This window comes from Tiliqua scincoides, chromosome 1 (assembly GCF_035046505.1).
Source record: "Tiliqua scincoides isolate rTilSci1 chromosome 1, rTilSci1.hap2, whole genome shotgun sequence".
NCBI lineage: Eukaryota > Metazoa > Chordata > Lepidosauria > Squamata > Scincidae > Tiliqua > Tiliqua scincoides.
The window spans coordinates 244,485,328-244,506,526 of NC_089821.1; the positions used below are offsets into that span (position 1 = coordinate 244,485,328).

The 21,199-nt window shown below is 44.3% G+C and overlaps 1 protein-coding gene across 2 annotated transcripts in view; it reads right to left on the minus strand.

Moving 5' to 3' along the window:
* Positions 1–21,199, minus strand: part of LOC136636514 (uncharacterized) — a 64,428-nt gene that overhangs the window by 11,521 nt on the left and 31,708 nt on the right. Inside the window, exon 4 of one of the 2 annotated variants that reach the window (XM_066611632.1) lies at positions 13,685–13,738. The exons of the other annotated variant lie outside the window; for it this stretch is intronic. Within the exon in view, the coding sequence (XP_066467729.1) occupies positions 13,685–13,738 (54 nt within the window). The remainder of the gene's footprint in view (positions 1–13,684; positions 13,739–21,199) is intronic. 2 annotated transcript variants of the gene reach the window in all.

A 21,199-nucleotide genomic window follows, 5' to 3' on the forward strand; every position in this document is an offset into this window, starting at 1 on the left:
AAGCTGTGCATTGAAGGGAAAGATTGATAGGTACAGGCAAGCTATTTTACTCAAACACTTACCAGTTACTAAACCTTAGAAAAACCACTGTATTAGATAGCCGAGTTGTTCTACTTCCTAGACAGGGAGATTGGATGAGAATCAAAACTGTGGACAAGCACCAAAGAGAGAAAAAACTCTGCTTTCCCAACTAATTTGGTATCATGTCCCCCCCTTAATTTGAGATGCCTTGGTTTGATATTTTCTATTTATTTTTGTGATACATTGTACATTTATTATAGAGTCTTGTAAGCCACCTTGGGCTTTGCTTTGGCATGGGAAAGGCAGGATATAAACACACACACAGTTCTTTTACCTGAACAGCATCCAAACAGACAAATATGTGAACAAGGTCCATCTCCGACTCTGGCATTCCAACATCTTTCCTTCTCCTGACTACTAGTACTTTTAAATCAGTAGAAGCCAGACTCTGACATGCTACACAAGCCAAGGACATATCACTGCTCAGCTCTCTCACTGTATCATTGTAAAATGTTGCTAAGGGGCAGGCCTATTTGAAAGGTCAAGTAAACAGCCCAATGTCCTCATTAAGGGTGGGAGAGGGAGAAAACAGCACAACTCTATTTACAAAGTTGTCAGGTGGCCACTGGCAACTGTACAAAGGGGCAACCAGACAATATCCAACCACCCGAAAGGCTCTTCAAAGAGAGAGAGCGAGAGCGAAGCATTATTCTGTTACCCAAAACTAGGCACTGTAGGAAATTAGCCAGATCTAGGTTTTTGCTAACAACAACTCAAAGATTGAGAGAGAGTCTCTCTCACACAATGCATGCATTAATCAATGGCTTTCATTGCTCTACGATGCAAAACCCAGGGGGTAAGCATGTGAAATTAAAATTAATGCATTTTGTCTACAGAACTTACTGGCAATGGTTCAGTTGAAGAACATCATTCTGAAAATTTTAGTCACAAATTGTCCTAATTATTTATAAATAATGCATTTGTTGACTGTATGGAAGATAACAGGATTGTAACTTTCTGTCCTTCTGTGATTTTTTTTTGGGGGGGGGGGAAGAGGAGGGAAACATGTTGGTCCTGTAAGTTTACACCCACATTGGAAGAGAATATAGCCAAAACATTGTTCTCTTTCTTGCGGCTTCCTGAATTCAATCACTGGGACTTGTTGCATATAGTGAGGCTACAGAATTGCTCCCCCTTGCTTTTCATGGAAAATTCATACCACTTTCAAGGAAAGGGGTGTGGTCATGACAGCAAGCACCAAACTCTAGACCAGTGGTCTCCAAACCCCTGCCCAGGGGCCAGATGTGGCCCGCGGCCAGCCTCATGTCCCCTGAAAGCCTCTGGCCCACTCGACTGAACATGACCAGAGCTGTGCTCTGATTGCATCTGGAGGGTGTTGTGAGGGCTGGAGAGGCTGAGTGAATGAGCCCACTCATTCATTTATTCATTCATCTAAGTTCCATCTCTAATTGGTTTATTTAAATTTTATATTTCACAGGCAGTTCTGAAATCATCAAAGCCAAGAAACCTCATGAAGAAGATTTGTCTTAAAGCGGGACAAGCAGATGTATAAACAAGGCTGAGCAGGCCAGATGAGTAGGAAGTGAGTTGAGATGGCGGTAGCCAGATTTCAGATAGAATATTTTGACCAAAAGGTGACGCAATCCAAAAAGGACTATCAGACATACTGGAAGAGTTAAATTCCAAGAAACCTTATTCCATGGATAAAGGTACATGTTTCATTGCCCAAGAACCAAAAGTTTTAGGAGTCACAGATGCCAATTCCCTGCTCTCTTAAAAGTTCTACTGGGATTCAGCCAAGCATATGTAGCTGAGAAGGTGTGTTACTGGTATGTGTGTTGAATGGCTTATGTCTAATGCAGTGATTTTCAATCTTTTCCATCTCAGAGCACACTGACAAGGCACTAAAATGGTCAAGACACACTATCAGGTTTTTGACAATTGACAAGGCACACCATGCTGCGGGGGGGGGGGAGACGGCTCACATCTCGCACTGGACCTACTAATAAATGATCTTCCCCCAAATTCCTGTGGCACACCTGTGGACCACTCGTGGCACAGTGGTTGAAAATGACTGGTCTAATGCAAATCAGATGCCGGCATCAGGACGGGCAATGAGCTGAATGAATGGTTGCCTTATGGACTGAATGTGCATCCACAGACCGCTCTTTGCTAATTGGCATTAGCTGCAGGCAGTGCAATTCCACACTACTAAATAATCCAACATAGACAATATTATCCATTTAGAAAGAATCAAAATTTAAAAGGACAAAGTGCATCTTTAACAACTGATAGCCCAGGCTGTTGGCACTGGAATGGCACATGCAGACACAGGCCACTTGCGGCGGGACAAACCACAAACCATTCTACTGGAAGAAGCCATGAATAAAAATCATGAACATAGCATGCTGCAAGAGGATACATGAGAAGAGTCAGATTCTCAAACACCACAAAAAAACAAACACAAAAGATCTGCTGACTGTAATAGTAAGGAAAGCAAGGGCACCTTCTACTCCCTTTTTACTCCCTTTCAGTAAAATCCCCATCAGCTTTTTCTATGTATATTTTGAACACACGCTGATGATCTCTTTCAGCACAATCTTTCTCACTTTGTTTCCATGTTGCATTTACCCCAAATGTTCAAGAACCCCTGCCCACATGTATAGAAAAAAATGAAGGATACCCATTACACAGCAGGAGACTTACAGAAGAGTAAGGGAAAATAATTCCCCTTTGCCCTCCAAAACTCCTGATCTGCCTGACCCCACTGGATACAGTGTGCTCCTTTTTGGTACAGTTGCATCAGCCAGGGGGTGGGTGGGGAGGATAGGACTGCGCTCTGCCAGTGGAGGAAGAGGGACAGGCAGTTCATTACTACAGACATTTGCCCCAGAAACCGAGTCGCAGAACCCAGAAGAATCTCCCAGAAGCCAGAAGTGGTATTATAAGAGGTGAAGACCATAGAGTGGCATGAGAAGAAAAACCATTGAGAAAGTAAAAGGTGTAGACATACACTTTGTTCTCAGTATGGATACCATCACTGTTCCAAGCAACTGGAAAGCCTCCTGGAAGAGTATAATCAATCTACTAAGATTCACATAGTCTATGAAAATTACTTATGCCCACAGCTGACTTTAATCCTACATTTTCATACAAAAGTGTGGTTACTTGGAGCAGAACTTTGGGATAAAAAGATCACCAAATGAAATTAAGCATCTTTGTAAGAACTTGTAAGCATCTTGTAAGAACTTTGCTAGCCCAGTTTAGAGCCATCACTTCTACACAATCACAGCCAATTCTCGGACAACTGCCACTTTTCTGGGCATATTCTAACACTCCAAAAACAGGTACCATAAAAGATTCCTAGCTCTCTATAGCTCTTGTCGGTTGTTGTCAAACATAGGTGATACATCTGGTCCAGGATCTATGTAAAATGGATTGGACATATTCATGGAGGAAAAGGCCCTCACAGGTTACAAGCCATGACTATATGCAGCCTCCAGGTTTAAGAGATAGCCTGAATGCCAAGTGCAAGGGAGTGGCAACAGGATAGTTACCTTGTTGTCTTGAGTGCACCCTGGTACATTTGGTGGCCCACTGTGAGATGCAGGAAAACTGGACTAGATGGACCCTTGGCCTGATCCAGCAGAGCTCTTACATTCTTAGGTATGGGAGAAAACAGGAATTCTGGCTAGTCCCACATGCTAAACCAGTGATTTTCAACCTTTTTCATCTCACAGCACACTGACAAGGCACTAAAATGGTCAAGGCACACCACCAGGTTGCTGACAATTGACAAGGCACACCATGCTGCCAGTGGGGGCTCACATCTCCCACTGGCCCTATTAATAAATGACCTTCCCCAAATTCCTGTGGCACACCTGTGGACCACTTGCGGCACACCAGTGTGCCACAGCACAGTGGTTGAAAATGGCTGTGCTAAACTAACACATGCTGTTTGTCAAGCTTTTGCAGCCTTTTGTTCCCAAGACTATTGCTGGAATGAAACAAAAAGATCTTCAGATTGGCAACATTTACAATTTTGAAAGAATCTAAGGGGCCTACTGACATCCAGCTAGTACCAGTTCTTCTCCTGAGAATGGACAAGGCTGAACCAACAGGAGCCAAGTACTACTACATGTGAACTGAGGATTAAAGTCAGTTTTTGGCATGAATAAGGAGCCTGGTTTATGGATTATGTAGAAAATAAAGAATTCTGAACTCAAGGAAGGCATCCCTAACACTGAAGCCCATTTCAGTGAGGTAATGGCCACCAAAACCAGAGTCAGTTCCTTCGAAAAGAAAAAAAATCTTGGACCATGTGGGCTTACAGTCCCATAAAGTGCCTTCAGTACTGTACTGAGGTTCCAGATGGTGAACCATGGGTGGATTCAGAGAGACACCTCTTTCAGAAACTGCCTTAGATACTGGTAATCTATCATGAAGCCCTCCCCTCTACACCCCAAATGCTATTAATAGCCCAGTGGTACTCAAACTTTTCCAGCCACTGGCTCCCTTGACCCCCATGGCTGTTGGCCATGACTCCCCATCATGTTCCTGAGGGCTGGAAGTGACATCATTAAACAGGAAGTGGCCAGAAATATTAACTATATTAAATATAATATAATATTATATTTATTATAATATAATATTAAATATTATATATATAAACTATATTAATATTAATTTTATTAATCATATCATTAATTAAATGCAGATCTTAAAAATATATTATTAATACACAGCAATGTACATGCTTTATAAATGATCAGCTGCTGATCACTGTTGGAGACAGGATGCTGGAGTAGGTAGATTTTGTCTGGTCCAGGAGGACTCTTTTTTAAACTTTGTAAGCATACCAATAGAATTGTTATATCAAATGAACTTTGTGAACAACCAGTCTGAGCAGCATTACTTACACACACACACACACACACACACACACCCCTGTGGACCCCAGTCCCACTAGTCATTTCTCCCATTCTCCTTGGATAGGATTGAACCCCTTATTAATTTAATGAAATTAAATTTTTCCAGCAGCTGGTGGGGAAAATAAAAATAGACCATGAAAATATATCAGAGCTGATAAGGGTTTGGTTAGGAAGCTGATTTGTCTCCTATACTAGGAGATGCACAGCTGAAGCCTATGCATGTCTACTCAGAAGTAAGTTCCATTAGAGTCAATGGGGCTTACTCCCAGGAAAGTGTGGATAGGATTGGGCTGGCAATCACTTCATCAATGGCTGATAAGTATTCCCTTCAAACAGCAAGATTCATCACTTTAAAAATACAGCCTTTCCTCTTCAGTCAAACAACAAGAATAATAAATCACTTTAAAAACATTACCCTTTTTCTGCTCCTGGCCAAGTAAAGTGTGTGCTTCTCTCTCTCTCCCCTCCCCCCTTTGCCAACTGCATGGAAACAACTTTAAGACCCCTGGTGACTGGTAAAATAGGAAGCGTTTTATTTGGGGAGGGGGAGGAAAGCAGGAAGGTTTGGAGATTGAAAGGGGGGAGTGGAAGAGGGAGGGGGTTGAAAAGAGAGATTTCCTTTGATGAGAAGCAATCCCAGGCTGGGAAGTAGGAACCAACCAGACAAGGATCAGCTAGGGTTAAGGACTGCAAGCTGAGCATGCTTGGTACTTGCCAGATGGGGGTTGGAGTTGAAGAGCTTTGGAAACAACATGCAGCCAACACAGAAGGCGGCAGCCTCGGAGTGGAGGGAGAAAAGGGCGGGGCGGCAGCAGCCACCCTTGCAGCTGAGCAGCTCCCCTTTCTTCTGCTTTAAAAAAAGCGCAGAGATGGGCTCGTATTCTGCCCAGGGGTGTGACTGTATCGCTGCGAGAGGACATCCTGCGCCTCCCCTTTGAGTTCCTGGCGCCTCCCTAAAGAGCCGCGCCACACCGCACAGTTTGAATAACACTGTAATAGCCCAGTTCTATTGTGGATGGGGCTGTTGGGCAGAAGCATTTATGACAATGGAATGAGTTCCACTGTTGTAAAATGGCTGCCGCAGGAACACACAGTGCTCTGTTGGCAGTCATTTGCCAAGCGCTGCTACAGGAGGTAGCAGCACTCTGCCTCCTCCAACAGATCCTGCCATGCCTGCCAGAGAAGGTAAGATAGCAGTGGGGGCAGGCTGGGCAGGGAGACTGCAGGAGGGGGGGATCTGGTAGTGATGATGTACACCAGATCCTATCCCCTCTTTTGCAAGCCTCTCCACTCCCTTCTCTCTCCTCAGACTTATACAGAGCTGACGCAGGTTCAAGCAGACCCATTACAGAGTGGGAGGCCTATGGAGGGATAAGGGGAATTATTTGCCTTCCCAATCCACCCACCCCTAAGAGCACTGTGTGCTCTTTTTTGGCAAAGCTGGACCAGCAAGGTGAGGGGCTGAGGATATGATTGAGCTCTATGTGCAACAACCCATCTCAGTTCCCAGTATACTGGGTGGAACAAAGGACGAGGTGCTGGGGGGACGGGACACCACTTAGGCTTTTCTATTCATAAGAACATAAGAACAGCCCCACTGGATCAGGCCATAGGCCCATCTAGTCCAGCTTCCTGTATCTCACAGCGGCCCACCAAATGCCCCAGGGAGCACACCAGATAACAAGAGACCTCATCCTGGTGCCCTCCCTTGCATCTGGCATTCTGATATTTCTAAATCCATTTAGATTTTAGCCCATTTCTAAAATCAGGAGGTTGCGCATACACATCATGGCTTGTACCCCGTAATGGATTTTTCCTCCAGAAACTTGTCCAATCCCCTTTTAAAGGCGTCCAGGCCAGACGCCATCACCACATCCTGTGGCAAGGAGTTCCGCAGACCAACCACATGCTGAGTAAAGAAATATTTTCTTTTGTCTGTTCTAACTCTCCCAACACTCAATTTTAGTGGATGTCCCCTGGTTCTGTTGTTATGTGAGAGTGTAAAGAGCATCTCCCTATCCACTCTGTCCATCTCCTGCATAATTTTGTATGTCTCAATCATGTCCCCCCTAAGGCGTCACTTTTCTAGGCTGAAGAGGCCCAAACGCTGCAGTCTTTCCTCATAAGGAAGGTGCCCCAGCCCCGTAATCATCTTAGTCGCTCTCTTTTGCACCTTTTCCATTTCCACTATGTCTTTTTTGAGATGCGGCGACCAGAACTGGACACAATACTCCAGGTGTGGCCTTACCATAGATTTGTACAACGGCATTATAATACTAGCCGTTTTGTTCTCAATACCTTTCCTAATGATCCCAAGCATAGAACTGGCCTTCTTTCTTTTCTTCTGCATGGCCTAGCTCTTGCCAGAAAGTTTTTTTTGGGAAGGGGGGTAGACAAAAAAAGGACAAACACACACACACACACACACCATCCCTCCTCCTCAGCAGATGCAAATTGAACCTGCCTCCTCTTGAATGGAAAAGGAAAAGCTAGAAGTTGAAAAATATCTCTTTCCTTCCAGAGAATGAAATTAACCCACAACTTAAAAAAAAAAAAGAGGTAAAAAAGATCAGATAATTGTTATGCGCTGTTCCAACTGGTTGTGAACATAGCTTAATACAGTAGTTGATTTCCCAACAAATTTTGAAATGCTTTTCTTCCAGTTAAGTTACACAGCAATCAATATGGACACAAAATTGCACTGCCTTCCAGAGCTCCATTGGTTGAGGGTCTCTGACTCCAAGCTCAAATTTCATCAGAAAAAAATGTCTTTTTCAACAGGTTCAAAGCCATCTGTTAACATTATCTTGCACTCACTTTGGCTTCCTCTTGAATGGAAGGGGAAAGCCTAGAAGTTGAAAACTTCTCCCTCCTTCCAGAGAGTGAAATTTACCCCCCCCCCAAAAAAAAACCCCAGAGGTTAAAAAAAAAATCAGATCAGATAATTGTTATGAGTAGTTTCAACTGGCTGTGAACATAGTTTAATACAGTAGCTGATTCCCCAACAAATTTTGAAATGCTTTTCTTCTGGTTTAGTTATACAGCAGTCAAAACAGACAACACTGCATTCCCTTCCAATACTCCATTTTTTGAAGGTCCCTGCCTCCAAGTTCAATTTCTTCCAAGAAATGCCATATATTAAATGTTCTTTTCACTCACTTTGGCTTCAATAATTGTCGTTCTCTGTATAACTGGCAGGATCTTCCTATTTGAGTTTGTTCTGTTATATTCCACCACCAAACTATTTACAATTTTACTCTCAAATTATGCCTACTTGTTGGAGGGAAAATCTACATGAACAAACAGCCACAAGTCTGTCTTTGCAAGTCTCACCAAATCAACAATCTTCCTTTTATTAGGCTACTTATGCCCCTGTACAGCCCTAAGATCCTTTGGTGCCGTTTGGGTACATTGGATAGTTTGTGTGTTTCATGTCCCACAAAGAGGAGTATTTGCTGGTTGGTAATCCATGAGAGGTATTTTAAAAGTTTGGCATTTTACTAAAAACAAGATAATTTGCAACTAGGAAAAGCTGTTTTAAAATCAACTGTGTTCAAAAAGAGAGTGAAATGCTTTAAAATAGGCTTATAGACCACAACAGGAGCAGCACCACTCTGTGAAAAGATGCAAATAATGGCAGGCACCACCAGGTGCAGGAAATCATTTGTTGCCAAGCCAATTCTCAGTTGATTTCTGAACATGCACATTCTTCCTTGCGGGAAAACATATGGGAGAGAGCACAATTAAAGATAGGGACGTAGTCTCCTCATCCAATTCCTTCTCTTTCAGATCACACAGTAGAACATGTGTTCTATTACTTATTAACAGATCATCATTCTGCTCTAGTCCACTGGTCACAGAACTGGTCTATCCAAGTTTGGCTACCAATAACAGTTATTTTCTTCCTTATGGAAGAGCTACAGCAGCTCTAAGGATTTATCACTAACTCAAAAAAAAAAAACCCCAAAAAACAGAAATTCTGCTCCTCAGAACTGGGCTCAAGGAAACATAACCTGCACCTTCTTGTCAGAGGCCCAATTTCACATCTCAACATGAAAAACTAAAGGGAATGAATACTATAACAAGACCTTTCATTCTGAGGTCATGCCAGTTTCCTCTCCATGGAGAGGAACTGGCAAAACAGCAGCTTTTTACACATTTACCTAGCCTAGCACATACGGATTCAGGGTACAAGACCGCATTCAAATGTCTGAAACATGGGACAGGGTGAAAGGAAGCTCTGCCCTCCCTAACTGGGGTGCCACTTGCTTCACAGCAGGATACTTTCATTCTCAGTGCAACCCTATACCTATCACCCTTCAGCTTCAAAATGAAAGCGCTCCTTGTTTTAAGAGGAGAAAAATCACAACAACTTGCTCCTGCGGTGGCCTTTCAGTCTACAGAAACAGAGATAAGGAGAAAGGAAGTTGTTCCAGAACTCTGGGCCAAATCCCAGGAACGAATACCACCAAAGAATAAAGGAAAGGGATTATGTTTGGATTTCTCTTGTAATTTTATTTTAGCAATGCAAGAGTATTTTTCCACAATCAAACGATCATTAATTTCTAGAAAAAGGATAGCAAGAGATGGGGTGTGTCCATATCCTCCGGTCTGGACGCCCAAATCTCAGACTAGGGTGGTACATGCAATGGGATGGGTGTTTGGGCATGCAATCACACACACCATGCAACTAAATGATATACCCTAAATGTCCATTTGATATATTCCACTCAACAGCAAGACAAAAAGCCTGTATAATACAGGCATCTCCCCATCACCCGTGGTTCTGGTATCCACAGTTTTACTTATCCGCAGGGACCCTCTGTGCCCATAACCTTTGTTTAGCAGCTATGGAAGCACATGTAAACTATGGAAGTTTCTTATTCAACATTCTTGCTCAAATGGAGAACAGGAAATGCAGGCAACCAGCCTGCATGCTAGAGGGAGACTAACTGAATTTTAATAGGAAGCAGGAACTGTCCTGCTTCCTGTTAACATTCTATTATTCTCCCCTCTATAGTGTGTTGGAATAACTTTAGCAGCTACGATCCGGTTGGTTTTGTATTAATTTGTATTACTTGTACAATTTTACTCCAATTGTACAATTAATACAAATTAATTGTATGAATACATTATTAGTACATAATGTACTAATACAAATTCATACAAATTGTACTTGCTTTCCTACACACACACACACACCACTTTTAACATAACCTTCTGTGAATAAACAATTCTTATTAGAATCATAGGAGCCATCACCAGCAGAAGGAAGTCAACAGATAGTTGCAATCCTATATTCACTTTCCTTGGAGTAGACCACACTGAACAGAATGGGACTTACTCCTGAGTAGACATGCATAGGATTGAACAGTCAGAGAGACAACTTCCAAGTAAAAAAGGTACAATACTATTCTAATTAGACTTGTGAAGCAATCTACTCAATAATGTTCTACGGATGGATTTCTTGAGTGCAAAGTTTCTGCAGCAGGTTGCTTTGAGAAGCAACAAGATAAATAGGATAGGAAAGTTTCGGTCCCTCGTTTAGAAGGCTGCCTTAGACATTAGGGTAGTGGCTCCCAAACTATATGCGGAAGCATCTGAGGGTGCCCCAGCAAACTCACAGGTGCAGCAAAGGATGTCCCCAGTGGCCTCTTCCCAGCTTTCATAGGTGCTGCCTCTTGGATCATGTGAAATCTCGCAAGAATCGTGTAATTAAAGAGGGTGGTAACCAGGAGAGCCGGGAAGAAGAGGCCACCACACAAGAAGGCCGCCATGACCATATGGGAACCTCTGCATTACGGTAACATGGATAGAGTCTCAGATTTCACTAACAGATCCATATTCTCTTGGAGCATCCCCATTTCCCTTTCCATTAATGCAGACCATGAAAATTATTTTCCAAAGCTAGGTGGAGATAAGGAACCCTACCCCCCCCCCCCACACACACATCTTTAACCAAACCAAAGTGCTAGGAGCAAGAATAATCAACATTTAAATCCTGCAGCGCCAATTTTGGAAGCAAGGATCCCATCTGGTCAACCTATGAACCAGTCTATTCTTCTGCATTCCCTCCATTTAGGAACTCCTGAGAAGAAATGGCCACAGTGTGATTTTGCTGGAGGAAGCTAACTTCAGCACTGAAAGCTACAGAAAAAGCACAACTTGGGTAAAAACCAAGCCTCCCCAGGGTAAAAACTCCCTCCTCCCAGACTAGTACACAAAGTCTGCTGCAAGCCACTCATTTACCATTTGCTGTCATTTATCTGGCATTCTCCATGTGAGAGCAAACAAGTTGCCAGCTGAATCAGCACTGGCAGAAAAAATAAACTCTGCAGGTAAAAAGATGGATGTACTTTCCATTAGTGACTTGGGTTCTCTCACATTAATTGTAATGCTGTTAATTCAATTTCTTTTATTTGCACTCATAAGTTGAGCTGACCTGATCTTCCTGTCATTAGGCCATTCCAGACATAGCAGCTGCATGTTTTCAAGCTCATATCAAACCATTACAAGAGCTAGAAACCTGAGATGCAATATGTATAAGAGTTTAGACTCTCAATAGGGAGACAACCGGATACCCAGAGTCATCCTTGTAGGGTCTGACTATTGTAGACCCCCCATTTGTACTTCTAGACAAGGTTTCAAGTATCCATGCTTGCACATTTCTATTTGTCTGAGGCCCTGCCTGTCCTCCAGCACAACTAGTGACTTGGAAGTTGCTAGGATACTAAGAAGGCTCATAATATAGAAGTATAGGGTTCCAACTTCAGGCAAAAAGAAGGTCTTTATCTTGTATCCCAGTCTATTATAACTTGGGAGAAGTATCAACAGGACATATAATATCCTGTTAAGAATACATGATGCATTTTAACTAGGATTTACAACTCAAAACTGAAGATGTTTATCAGCAGAACACAGGCACTGAAATATGAGCAGCATCCCTTTACTCCTGAAGAACAACTCCGATGCTTAAGTGCTTTAACACACTAGCATAATTAAACAGCACAGGTATCTATCCTAGGAAGCACTCCCATTTCCCCGTTTTCACTTCCTGAAATAACATCCTTCTCTTCAAGTGAGAAACACCATCAAGAACTTTGACATTAACTTCTCTAACATGGCAGACATCCGCTTTCCTCTGCACGGTTAGTCTATGGCAGCGATTTTCAACCACTGTGCCACGGCACATTAATCTGCCATGATTAAACTGATTGTGTGCCTTGACACCCAATCCTGGGGGCTGGGGTTAAGAATAGGCCATATCTACTTTACTCAGGCTTTGTGCACTGGAGAGGACACTCCACTGGTCTATGGTATTAAAGGAGAGGAGGTCAGGAGAGGACAGAACCACTGGTCTATGGTATTAAAATATGAAAGTTTTGGTTACTGGCAGACTGGCACTTAAATAAAGATACTTGACTTGGTTCAGAAGTGCTTTGATTTCAAGCCACAGCTGGACTCACATGCACTAGGCTTAGGCTTGCGTTCTAACTCTACTCCCAACTTACTTCCAACCTATGGTTTTCAAAAAAAAAAAAAACCCCAAAACCTCCAAAACAGAATTAAGAAATCACAGTTCATCGGGGAAGGAGCACACAAACTTCAAGATTAATGCATACATCACCACATCATAGTTGAGCACTATGTCCAAACAATACCAGTATATAGAAGTTTTCCCAGAGTGGTTTGGCAATAACTGGACAAAGGTACTATGGAGCACTGATCAACAGGGTGTCACCTGTGAAAGGGCTTAAATGTAAAATGGTTTAAGGCAGAGCTCACGATGCCCCAAACGGCCACTGGCTCCTTAAGGGGCAGGGGAAGAGAGCAACGTGATCCCCAGGATCGCGTGCTGCCGGGGACGGGTGGGTTTTTGTTTTGTCCATATCTCAGAAAATCAAGCTGCATTCCTTTCTGTTCCAGTTTAGCCATTGCTTGCTTACCTTCCTGCTGGTGAAATTCATCTAACGGCATTGCGCTCAATGTAGGCATGATAGAGAAACCCAAAACCATAAGAGAGTCTTAGTGGTTACCAAAGCATATGCTTGAACTCTTACAGATTCACAGCCCAATCCTGAGCTGCCGTTTGTGCCGGGACTGCCGTGGCACTGAAATGGCTGTTGCCCTGCATGCAACAGGGCAGACACCAGCGGCTCCTTGGGAGAAGGAAAGTAGCCCTGAAATGGGGCTACTTGATTCTGCTGCAACCCTTGGGGTGCTGTAGAATCAAGATGCTCCGTGTTGGGCCTCCAGCTTGACATGGAGGCTCTGGATGCAGAGGATGGATCTCCTCCTGTCCTGCCTCCCTCCCACCCCCTCCCCCAGCACAACCCCTCCCCACCCTCTCCCCTGCCTTGGAATGCCTCCTCCCCACCAACTCCCACCTACCTCTCTGCCACCTGGCGGTTTAGGCAGCCACAGAGTGGCAGAGTAGTGGCAGTCCACCAGCACTAGCCCAGTGCCAGCCGACGCTGAGCTAGCACCGGGGCTGGACCAGCACTGAGGGCTGCAGACATGCCTTCCAGCACGTTTGCAACACTCAGTGCCAGTGGAGGACCGGCCAGTGGTAAAAGCTCAGGATTGGGCTCTCAGGCTCTTACTGAGAAGGAAGTCAGCCTAGAGAAACCGCAAGGCTGTGCTTACAATGTCAAGAAGCTTCGTGCTGTTCAACACAAGCAGGAAATGCACCAGAAACATGGCCAACTTACACGAATTTTGATAACTCTCGTCTTTGTGCCACAATTCTTCTTAAATAGCATCCTCTGAAAAAGAAACAGAAGCCTGGGGTAAGAGCCTATCATCTGGAAAGGAGACCTGTGCAAGATAAAAGCAGTGTACTGACATAATTAATACGTGGTGTTAGAATGCCTGGATATCAGATTAATAGAAGAACAATTTAAGATGAACAACAGGTGCCAGATCCTGGTCCTTGAGAAGTGCTTACGCTGTTCTTGTAATACCTCCATGGCAGGGAAATGGTCAGCAAGAGTACCTTGTGAGGTGCTGAACTCTCAGCCATGAAAATTTAAGAGACACAGGAGTTGGCAACCTTACTTAACTGACCGTTTCTAGAAACCTCACTACATGAAAACAGAAGGCAAAGAGAGACCATCCTCTTACCAGCAGACAGAGGTGGTTATCATGTATTGCCATTGGTTATAATGACAAAGCTTCATTTTATAAGAGAAGGCTCTATTCCATAACCAGAGTGTGGGCAGGAAGGGAGACGGGCTCCAGGACTCCATAAGTTATTTTGCATATCACATCCCTCATACACATCTGGTCGCCGCATCTCAAAAAAGACATAGTGGAAATGGAAAAGGTGCAAAAGAGAGCGACTAAGATGATTACTGGGCTGGGGCACCTTCCTTATGAGGAAAGGCTACGGCGTTTGGGCCTCTTCAGCCTAGAAAAGAGACGCCTGAGGGGGGACATGATTGAGACATACAAAATTATGCAGGGGATGGACAGAGTGGATAGGGATATGCTCTTTACACTCTCACATAATACCAGAACCAGGGGACATCCACTAAAATTGAGTGTTGGGCGGGTTAGGACAGACAAAAGAAAATATTTCTTTACTCAGCGTGTGGTCGGTCTGTGGAACTCCTTGCCACAGGATGTGGTGCTGGCGTCTGGCGTCTGGCCTGGACACCTTTAAAAGGGGATTGGACAAGTTTCTGGAGGAAAAATCCATTATGGGGTACAAGCCATGATGTGTATGCGCAACCTCCTGATTTTAGAAATGGGTTATGTCAGAATGCCAGATGCAAGGGAGGCCACCAGGATGAGGTCTCTTGTTATCTGGTGTGCTACCTGGGGCATTTGGTGGGCCGCTGTGAGATACAGGAAGCTGGACTAGATGGGCCTACGGCCTGATCCAGTGGGGCTGTTCTTATGTTCTTATCTCTCTCCAGCAACTTCTTTGGTTTGCCATCATCCTCTTCTTGGCACTGTCCCCCTTTCTGCCTCAAAATAGAGCACAGCAGGCCACATAAGCACCCCATTTCCCAGCCAAGTCTTGCAAGAGCTGATGAGACTGTTGCCCTATCAACACAGAGGCTTAACATGGGGCCCTTCCTTGTTCCCATGCGCTTCCTGGCTAAGTCCTTGGTTCTGCCCTCCCAACTGATTCTCTGGAGAAGACTGCATCAGGGATGGAATCCCTTGCCCTTGCCACTCCTGGATGCCACCTTTTACAGATACTACCTGTTCACAGGATTGAGCTATTTTAACCCACTATTAGAGCTTTGCTCTGCATCCTCCTTATGAAGCTGTCATGCCAAGTCAGACCATTGGTCCATTTAGTTCAGTATTGTCAGTACTGAGCACAATAAAGAAGGAGGTTGAAAGGGAGGGTAAAAAGAGATCAATCTCTCCAGAGTGCATGAAGGCTGTTTAAAACAGTAAAAGAGGTCCAGCAGAAGTGTATACCATAAAGGAAGAGGGACACGACTAAGTCCAGGAGGGTGCCTGCCTGGCTAACGAGCCAAATTAGAGAGGCTGCAAAGAGCAAGGAAGCTTCCTTCCATAATGTAATGTAAGAAGGTAATACGGGAGGCCAAGAGGGACTGTGAGGAACACATGAAGAAGCTTTTATTATTCCCCTTAATGTTGCTGGCCATGTGTTCTTCATAGTCTCTCCTGGCCTCCCGTATCACAGGTGAACCCATGGACATTATATATCTGGACTTTCAGAAGGCATTCGACACAGTCCCTCACCAAAGGCTGCTGAGAAAACTCCACAGCAAGGGAATTAGAGGGCAGGACCTCTCATGGATTGGGAACTGATTGAAGACCAGGAAACAGAGAGTGGGTGTCAATGGGCAATTTTCACAATGGAGAGAGGTGAAAAGCGGTGTGCCCCAAGGATCTGTCCCAGGAACGGTGCTTTTCAACCTGTTCATAAATGACCTGGAGACAGGGTTGACCACCGAGGTGGCTAAGTTTGCTGACAACACCAAACTTTTCTGGGTGGTGAAGACCAGAAGCAATTGTGAGGAGCTCCAGAAAGTTGCCTAAACTGGCAGAATGGGTAGCAAAATGGTAGGTGCGTTTCAATGTAAGTAAATGTAAAGTCATGCACATTGGAGCAAAAAAAAATCAAAACTTCACATATAGGCTAATGGGTTCTGAGTTGTTGTATGACAGATCAGGAGAGAGATCTTGGGGTGGTGGTGGACAACTCGAAGAAAGTGTCGACCCAATGTGCAGCAGCAGTGAAGAAAGCCTACTCTATGCTTGGGATCATTAGGAAAGATATTGAGAACATAATGGCTAATATTGTAATCCCATTGTACGAATCGATAAGGCCACACCTGGAGTATTGCGTCCAGTTCTGGACACCGCATCTCAAAAAGGACATAAAGAAAAAGGTGCAAAAGAGAGCGACTAAGATGATTACTGGGCTGGGGCACCTTCCTTATGAGGAAAGGCTGCAGCGTTTGGGCCTCTTCAGCCTAGAAAAGAGACGCCTGAGGGGGGACATGATTGAGACATACAAAATTATGCAGGGGAAGTATGAAGTGGATAGAGAGATGCTCTTTACACTCTAACATAACACCAGAACCAGGGGACATCCACTCAAATTGAGTGTTGGGCGGGTTAGGACAGACAAAAGAAAATATTTCTTTACTCAGCATGTGATTTGTCTGTGGAACTCCTTGCCACAGGATGTGGTGATGGCATCTGGCCTGGACGCCTTTAAAAGGGGACTGGACAAATTTCTTGAGGAAAAATCCATTATGGGTTACAAGCCATGATGTGTATGTGCAACCTCCTGATTTCAGAAATGGGCTATGTCAGAATGCCAGATGCAAGGGAGGGCACCAGGATGCAGGTCTCTTGTTATCTGGTGTGCTCCCTGGGGCTTTTGGTGGGCCACTGTGAGATACAGGAAACCGGACGAGATGGGCCTGTGGCCTGATCCAGCAGACTGATATGTTCTTAACAATGGCTTCTCCATTGTTTCAGACAGGAAAACTTCTCTGACCTAACTGGTGGTGCTGAGGATTGAACCTGGGCCATTCTACATGCAAAGCATGTGCTCTACCATAGGGAATAACTATACTTGATGACCTCTCAATTCCCCAACCTGTGCCTCTCGATGGGCCAGGCAGCTGCACGGCCTCATCTTGCCCACAGGTGCACTCCTGGCATTTACTGGACAAGGCTTGTGCTTAAGTGACTCCACCTTCTACAATAGCACAGTGAGATTCTAAAACTGGTGGGGAGGGGGAGGAAGAGTGTGCAGTCTCTTGCATAAAAAGAATTGCACTGTGAAGAGAAGTTTCACAAAAGGTCACCAGGTCTTACAAAATTTTCCACCCTCACCACAAAACCACCAACTTGACTTGAAATTCCCCAGGCTGTTGAGAAGGCAATTCTTGTTTATCATATGATGAGTAGTTCTCCACCATTGCCTAGGTTTTCAAACTGGGAGGGAGGGAGAAGAGTGGCAAAAAAAAGACACCTGCATGGTAATTCTGATCTCTGGGACTCTGAAAGTAAAGCACTGATGGAAGAGAAACAGCTGCAGAAGACACTTTCTTGAGCAGAACTTAGCAAGTAGTTGCTTCTTCCTCCACTTCTGTCCTTTGGGTCGGGATTAGCCAAGGCAAAGGGGGTGTGCAGAAAGGAAAAATCAGCTCCAGGTTTGAGAGAGGACTTGGCAAACTGCCTTCCATGGTAACCCTCTAGAATTTCTCCAGCTTACCACCCAAAGACTATGGCTACAGCTAATGTCCTAAAGAGACATGTCTAGATTCCAGGCACTGTGGCAATGCACCCCTCCCCCCCAGTTAACATGGGACATCCCAAAGAAGCTTAGAAGGGGTTGTCCCTTCCCCTTCAGTTCTTCCTCAAACTCTGACATCCCAAGGTTATCCTGTGTACAACCATATACAAAACAGGTCAGAGGTTTCCTCATTCTATAATTAGAAATTTTTCCTATTTCAACCCAAGCACTAGAAGCAGAGTTCCTTATATTTCATCCATCTTTCTGCTTCACTTGTATGAGAAGGATCAATGCAATAACTGAAAAATTAAAGTTTATGGTGCTTGGTCATTCCTAGGATTTCTGATTAAAATTATCCACGTGCTATCAAGTTTTCCGAGGTGCACAACAGTCTTAAACTAACTTTAGGACAGCAGTCCTAAAACATACTTTCTTGGGAGAAAATTCCAAATGCGGTAGAATTTACCTTCCAATAAACAGGCACAAGTGCTGCAAGTCTCCATGTTTAAACCGACAGGGGCATTTCTGAGGTCTGCAAAGCTGGATCATAAATCTCCGATAATGCAATTTCAGAAGGGAGAGCCTGCTTTAGCTTCCTGTCTCTACTAAGGCTGGAGATAACCAAAAGCAGCTGGTTCCAACAGCCATTCATTTTTACTGCAAGGATCCAGGAAGTCAGGCTGGAGTGTATTGGGATGGGTGGGAGAACCAGATAGATTAATTCTCTACCTTGAAATTGGCATGCGTTGTTTCACCAACATAGCGGTCTACTATGCTTCCCCTAAGCACTCAGTCTTCAACTGGGATCTATCAGCAGTGAGCTTTCATGAAGAAGACTCAAATATTGTTGCATGGACTGGCCACCCCTTTCCCTGAACTGATTCAGTGCCCAGCCCCAGCTCTGCCTTTCAGATTAGCAAGCGGGGGAGGGGGTGGTCTACAGCTAAAGAAAATGATATTCCAGGTCAGCCTGCTTGTTTCCAGAGTTCTGTCCAGGAAAGCAGCACAGAATTCATATTTATGAACACAAATAACATGGCTGAAGCAACATTAAACCAGACTATACTACGAACAGCAAACATGGTACAGTGGTTAGAGCAGCAGGGTGACGTCCAGGTCCAGTGCGTAGGTGGGCTCCCAGCAAGGAACACCCCATTACTGAACTCAACCCAACTGACTACAAGATGTACAAGAGTACAAGATGCAGCCGTATATTCAGAGTTCCCAACTATTTTTTCCTGGCAAGGCTCCTGCACCCTTAAGATGCACATGCAAAAGCAAGAGTTGAACAGGTAAAGCTTTGCCTGGCATAGCAAGAGCCACCCTTCCTGAATGTCAACGTATCATGCCGCTATTAAGAGTGCAGGCCAGGAGAAGAAGTAGCAACCCTGACCTTGTTTTGCAAACTGAGAATTTCAAGCACAAGATCAATCTTTCCCTAGTTTCCAACACAAAAATCATAAATATACACCACTGACGGATTACATTACACAAGCACAATGTTTAAATTGCTCCCAAAGGCTTTTCTGGTCACACGAGAGAGATCACTTCCTGGTATCACTTCACCTGTTGCCATAGCAGCTGCATAGGGCCTAGTCAATGGAGAGATATGTAGACAATGTAGTGATGCCATCAGAAAATTGCCTAGCTGAGCAGACTACTTTAGAACAATAAACCGTCAAGAAAAAGGAAATTTTCAGCAATAACTCCAGTGATATTGCATAGTTGATCTAGAACAGTCCTACGAAGAGCAATGTCTTGTTTGGAAAACTCCAAGCCGAAGAGTAAAGTGACCCCACAAAAATAAGCAATAAAAACTAATCTAACAAAGCTAACACTTTGTAAGGCAACTCCTCTGCAAGCTAGCTGACAACTCACTTAGCAAAGCAGAAGCTCCTAAAGTAGACTCACAACTCCTTAAGAGAAATCAGACAATTTCACGGTGTTGTCCAACTGACCTGGCAGGACCTTTTCCCCAGTAATCTAAGCATTGGATCAGGGATTAAGAGCCCAACAGACAAATTCACCTTTATCAGCATGTCAGTGTGACAGACTGTAATGCATCATCGCATTGCTTGTTTCTATCAAGTGTTGAGAAATATCCTCTGAATTAATGCAAGCATTTCTACATCTTGGGTTGTAACCAGTGTGAGACATCAGATTTCTAAGACGCTTAATCATGACCAACGTTCTCTGGAGCACTGGGAAATTGAGGTGAGGTGGTGTGAGAAGACCCAACACAGCCTAATGCTGGGGACAGTTCTTTGGAAGGATGTCCCACCAAGTTTAAACATGATTTGCTCCCAACTGAACTCAATCGGGTTTACTTCTAAGGAATGAGAAGAGCCCATGACTGAGACTGTTCATGACCTCACATTGGACTTTCAAATGTTCGCAGGAATAGTGACTGCAGATCGGGTTTTGCCACAGTCCACATAAAACATTATTTGCAACTTGTACTTGGAATACACACATGCATGTGGACAAGAGACCTAGGTAGTTAGGACTGCAGCCTAGTCACTTGAGAACTTTTAAAAGCTTTCCCATCCAAAAGCAGGGCTGGCTTTAGTGCAATTTGGGCCATTTCACCTAACAGGGCCCTGCATCTTGCAGCGGGGCTGTGCCGCAGCGGGGAACAGGCTACCCACAGCCACAGCTGGCACCTCGCATGGAGGTGAGCCTCCATTCACAGGCTGGTATGGCGAGTGGAGCTCTCATAGGGTCCCCTCTCACCCACCGCTGCTTCTGATTGGCCCGAAAACACACTGGAAGCAGTAGGTGGCGACATTGGCATGTGTGACATGGGGCACCCTGCTCATCACAGGTAAGTGGCCCGCAGTGAGGGTATGGCCCATAAGGACCATGCAGCATTGGGTTCCACACCTCCCACAGCTGGTCCTGTCCAAAAGCAAGGAGTGCCACGCTGGTTGTTTCCATGCTGCAAGAGAAAGCTTTTCTTGAATGGTTCAGATTTTCTTCAAGAACAAGTATTACGCCTAAACCGAGTAGAACAATTTGTATTATTAAATTTTATGTGATACACAATGAGAAATATCAAAGAAAAGATGTTCAGCCTACAAAAACCCTCCCGCCACTTCCATTTCTTTGACTCCCTAGCACAGCAGGTCCTTCACCCTGGTTTGATATTCAGTCAAAAATTAGAATGATTCAAGATGATGGCTTCTGCTCCACCAGTTTTTAAGACTAGTCAAATCTTGTTCATTTTTTCCTTAAAGACTTTTTTTTGTAAACTAACCAGGAAATGAGAATGAACATTATTTTTTCCTTTTCAAAGACACAGTGAACCTGTGTGTATAAAATATTTCACATAACAAGGTCCAAATAGATTCCTGCAAGATTCCTAAAAGACACAAACCTTGCAATTCTCATAGAATCCCTAGCTTACCTTTGCTTCTTCCAACCAGGGTCCAACATACGGACATGGTGGTGTTAGCCCACCTCCAAGTCCTTGCTCTTTCCTCCATGA